The following is a 4,844-nucleotide window of genomic DNA, read 5'->3' as shown; positions in this document are numbered from 1 at the left end:
ATTCCTGCTCAGCCTGTGCTAAACAGATTTTTTTTGTTTACAGTTTAAGTATATTTGTTAGATTGCTCAGGTGTACAGAACAGAGCATCTCTTGCACAAAGCTGTGCAGCTCTAACTTTGTAGGGGACAGGTCTCAATACAAAATTTCTAAGCTTTGTTTAAGGAATATGGGATGTGTCCAAGCGTTTTGAATTATGTCTATCAGGAAAATACATTCTCAAGTGCTCAATGGTTACAAAAATGTGTGCTAGAATTACGTCTTGGGTTACAAAAAGCTGAAGGGCTAAAATGTGCTCTACTGTTTTAAGTGCCTGAAACCTTTTGTTTTGAAGTGAGGTGTTGCCCAACAGGTGTTGCCTATAAGAACAGTAACTGCATTATCCAATTCATAAAATTTAATTAAAACTTGGCCCTGCAGTACAAAATTGCAGTGTTGAGATCAATAAATTTGGACAGTTTGCTACAGCTAGAATCTGGGTCTTCTCTTACAGTAATTTACCCAAGTTATTAAATTTCATCAAATTTAATGCTGCTGGATGTAACCACTTTAACCTTAAATTGTTTCTTTTCATGAAAATTGAGGATTGATCTTTTTTTTATTTCTTAATAACTTGGGTCTGTAGTTCTCAGCAGTTATAGCAGTTTTGCAGCCCTCAGCATTTACAGCTAAGAACTTTAATTTTATATGTACATTCTGAACAATAAAAACAAGAATTCTATAGAAAGTATGTCCAAGAAAACATTACACTGGCCATTGTATACCATAATTGTCGTTACCGACACCCGAACCCCGGGATCTCTGCCACCCAACCTCTACCGCTGGGTACCATCAGCACACATGAGCTTCAATGTGAAGGATGTTGCAAATGGCGTTTATTGCGCAGCTGCAATTGCTTATCTATGACAAGCCAGGCCCACAAGGCCCCTCGTGGGCAGTCTGAGCTTTCCGTTACATCGCCAGATCTTCCGCACGCCGATCCCTGCCTAGGGCGGGCTCTGCTCACCACAACACATAATAAACTATCTATTTGCGAAGCTTCTCTAAGGTACCTTACCAGCAATCATAATGAATAATCTGTTTATGTGAAACTGGATATTCTTTTGAGCTTCAGTAAACTCATTCATAGATAAGCAGTTAGATAAGTGCAGTATGCCTTCTGTAATACAGGCCAGATACTTTCCTCCAGAGACTTCCTGTTTTGAACCAAACATATAGTATCCAAGTAAAAGATGTTTTCTGTAAAATATGCACTAATGCCCTTTGGCATTTTGTTCCAATGTGAGAAGACCAACAGTGGAGGTAAAGTCTCTAGGTGATTTAGGGTATGACCCTATCCTACCTGTGGTACTGTACGTGATTCTCAGACGGACTCAAAAATCCCAGTTTTATGGAACAGGGAGAAATCTGCAATACAGTTGGCTTTTAGGTGCTCACCTTTAGAAAATCATGAAGATCTTCATAATGAAAAGTTTTACTGAGGAGACTCCCTTGTTCAGCTTCCTGTCTGTGTTTGAATTCCTCTCTCCTCTTTGCGCGGCACTCCAGTCGTTTCAGGATCAGGTCTTTACTCTGTTGGATGCATTCTGTAACGTAAGGCACTGATGATTAGATACCACAACTCCACAGGGAGACAACAGCATCTGCTTCTGCCACGCAACGTAAGTTCACAGAAATCTGTTAGTGAAATGGGCAAGTAACTACCACGCAGGATTCCAAATCTGACAGTGACCCTGATGGTCTTTTTAGTTGTGAACTTTTGAGTCATTACATGGCACTTAAATCTATCAGGTTTTTGGATCATTCCTACCCTGCACCCTCCTTTTCACCGGCACTGATGCTTATGCAAAGGCAGTATGTTAGCTCAAGAAACAGATTCCTATATGCAGCACCCCAAATGCCCTGTTCCTGCTTCAGGAAGGTCCAGAAGTGGCTTGGTACTGAACTGCAGATGTGCAAATGCTGGTGCAAGGATGGGGCAGTATCATATGTTGGGGAGAGAAGCTCTAGAGCAGTCCTAGTCCAGGTTAGCTTGAGCCGGCGTACAGCCATACCAGGCTTCCAAAGTGACACACTGAGGAACCTGCAGCAAAAGCTGTCAAGGTCCCTCTGCTTTTGTGCTAGTACAGTGAAATATTTGTGACTGAGCTCTTCCCTCCTTCATCCCTCCCTGTAGCTCCAAGTGACTTATGAATTCTGATTCTGTCTAAACCCTGTGCTTGAGTGGAATTGGTGCTTTTGATGTTCTGCTACCACTTCCTGTCTCATTGACTGTCCATCTAAGAACAACTTTATTCATTTCCCCCACTCAACCTGCCCCAGACCAGTATTTCACTCCTGACACAGGCAATTAAGGGAAATATGAAAGAATAGTCATCTGTGGCTGCTGGTCTGCCACCATGTCAAGCTGCTTTAACTATGAAAAATTTTGTGGAGAAATAAAGGAGTACAGTACTGTAGCACCAAGCATGTCACTTATTCTCCATGCTAATTTATTGTGCTTATCCACAGGCTGATGATGCACTGCCAAAACACTTGAAAGTGCACTGAAAGCACAGGAGAGCCTCTAATAAAAATCTCATCTGAACAAATGTAGCAACAGTTATTTTTAAACACTACTTGATTCTTTGCTACTTCCTTGTTTCCTACACGCAGTCTAGCCCGGCTTTGTTTTGCTTGTGAATTATAAGTACAGTTTAACCTCTGCATTTAGGCACTCATAAGCAAGGTCAACATGACCTCTACGTGAAAATGCCGCACTCCAGTTTTTTTTCTGAAGCACATTAGATTTCTATCTAAACCCAGGAGGCTGACAATGCCCTTCTGCACAGGCTATACTAACTATAATTTACAGCTAGATATACTATAAACACCTACTTTGCATAGAATCAAGGCTTGAACAGAGGTATTTTTGCTTTGGAACAAGAGAAACCTGACAACGAGGGGGGGGGAAAAATGCCTGCAGATGTATGTTTACGCTTGCCAGATCCTCATAGAGAAGAGGATGAGTTATAGGCTGGGTGAGCAGACAATGAGATGGATTTAAAACCAACACAAAGTCCACCTGTAAGTTAGTAATGAGTGGTTTATGCCAGGGTCCAATCCTGCTCAGTATCTCCAAAGGTTCCATCAGCCTCAACCATTCTGTGATTCTGTGAATTGCTGACTCTGAGATACAGCACAATTTATTGACACGAAGCCTGAAAGCCAATGAGCAGCACTGCAACAAGTCTATATTCATTCTAAGTCACTGAATTCTAATCCTAATGCTATTATGCTAGGACAATTTTCTTCAAATATGCCCACAAGTAGCAGAAATGGCTCTGGCAAATATGTGAGAACAAAATACTTTGCACTGTTTTCCTTTTGGCTGAACATGTACTATAATTTTCCTTAAGTGCTGATGGGAAGCACTGAGCCTTTGATACAGAACCTACCAGAGAAACTGTAGGGATGTTTCTCAATGTGTTGGGTGCTAGGTAACCATGCAAAGTGGCACATAAAGAACCTGCTATTACCAGAGAAACTGTAGGGATGTTTCTCAATGTGTTGGGTGCTAGGTAACCATGCAAAGTGGCACATAAAGAACCTGCTATTACCAGAGAAACTGTAGGGATGTTTCTCAATGTGTTGGGTGCTAGGTAACCATGCAAAGTGGCACATAAAGAACCTGCTATTACTGTCCTGATTGTTAGCCAGTATCACCAACAATGTCAAGGATGTGAAGAATAAATGGAGAAATATCACAAATACTTGTAATAAACATAATGCTTCTTCAATCTTCAAATTATTGAAATAAGGTATAGATTATGTGAACTGTAGAGTAAGTTTATAGTAATGCCTGGAACAAGACCTAAAAGGCTTAAAGCCAAAGTTCCTATTCTAAGCATCCACTCTTCACAATAACAGTATTCTTGACTGATTCATCAGTATATTTTTTAAAAAGAGGGACATATGGCTGAAAACATTTTCTTTTTTTTTTTTTTTTTCCCCCTTTACTATTTAACACAGTAATGAGAACTCATACCTGTATTTGTTAAGTCATGAGCTCTGGTCTAAGTACTCACCATTACTGAAATGTGCCAGCTGCTCCCAGAAGGCCTTGTGCAGATCTGTTAAAAGTTCTTCTTTTTGTTGGACTGAGAGATTATTCTTTACAGTTAAATGGTCCAGAATATTTGACACAATATTTAATCTACACTTGCACTCTTCTGGTAGATAGGACTTCAGCGAATCGATCATTTTTACCATAAACTCCCAGTTGAATAATCTTTCCTGAATGCCCTAAACCAAATATTTAAAAGTGCTGTTTAGAAATCACAAATAGGTCTTTGGTCGTGCTTGTCCTTGTGTTGTATTATTAATTACCAAACTAGGCAGAAAACCAATAAGGCTTCTCAAGACCATGTGAATAACAATCTTAATGTATTTAAATACTTCTGAAAGCCTTCAGTTTCAGCAACTGTTCAGCTGCAAGAGCTCATCTAAAATTATTGGTGTTTTTCATTATTTGTAGCTGTCAAGAAGACAGCAAGGCAGGAAAAGATGACAACAAGCTTGCAGAACAAACTTAAAATACTCAAGTGGGAAAGATGGGACAGCAGGACAACATGGAGTCCTGGACCTCTTTTCAAGATTACAATATGGCACACCAGTATGTGACTTCATTTTGAAATGAGGACACATCTGATTTTGATGCTGCTGGGAGTCTTTAAGTATGTGGTCAGCTAAAAATCAGTATAATTGCCTATAGCCTAGCAGCTTTCGTTGCACTGTTAGAGAAGCTCAGAATTATAGTAGGGAGTTAAGATTTCCTGGGTGAAACTGCAACTGCTTTAGACAATGC

General features: G+C 40.1%; 1 protein-coding gene across 1 annotated transcript in view; it reads right to left on the bottom strand.

The window, feature by feature from the left end:
• The window catches only part of EVC (Ellis van Creveld syndrome), a 53,627-nt gene that overhangs the window by 33,712 nt on the left and 15,071 nt on the right, over positions 1–4,844 (bottom strand). The window contains exons 9-10 of the mRNA XM_008944668.1: positions 4,066–4,282; positions 1,436–1,584 (exon numbers count right to left, since the gene is read on the bottom strand). Coding sequence (XP_008942916.1) covers positions 1,436–1,584; positions 4,066–4,282 — 366 coding nt within the window. The remainder of the gene's footprint in view (positions 1–1,435; positions 1,585–4,065; positions 4,283–4,844) is intronic.

This window comes from Merops nubicus, unplaced genomic scaffold (genome assembly GCF_000691845.1).
Source record: "Merops nubicus isolate BGI_N331 unplaced genomic scaffold, ASM69184v1 scaffold3137, whole genome shotgun sequence".
In the NCBI taxonomy this organism is placed as follows: domain Eukaryota; kingdom Metazoa; phylum Chordata; class Aves; order Coraciiformes; family Meropidae; genus Merops; species Merops nubicus.
The sequence above is the reverse complement of the archived record's forward strand: the minus strand, read 5'-3'. Positions and strand labels throughout refer to the sequence as shown.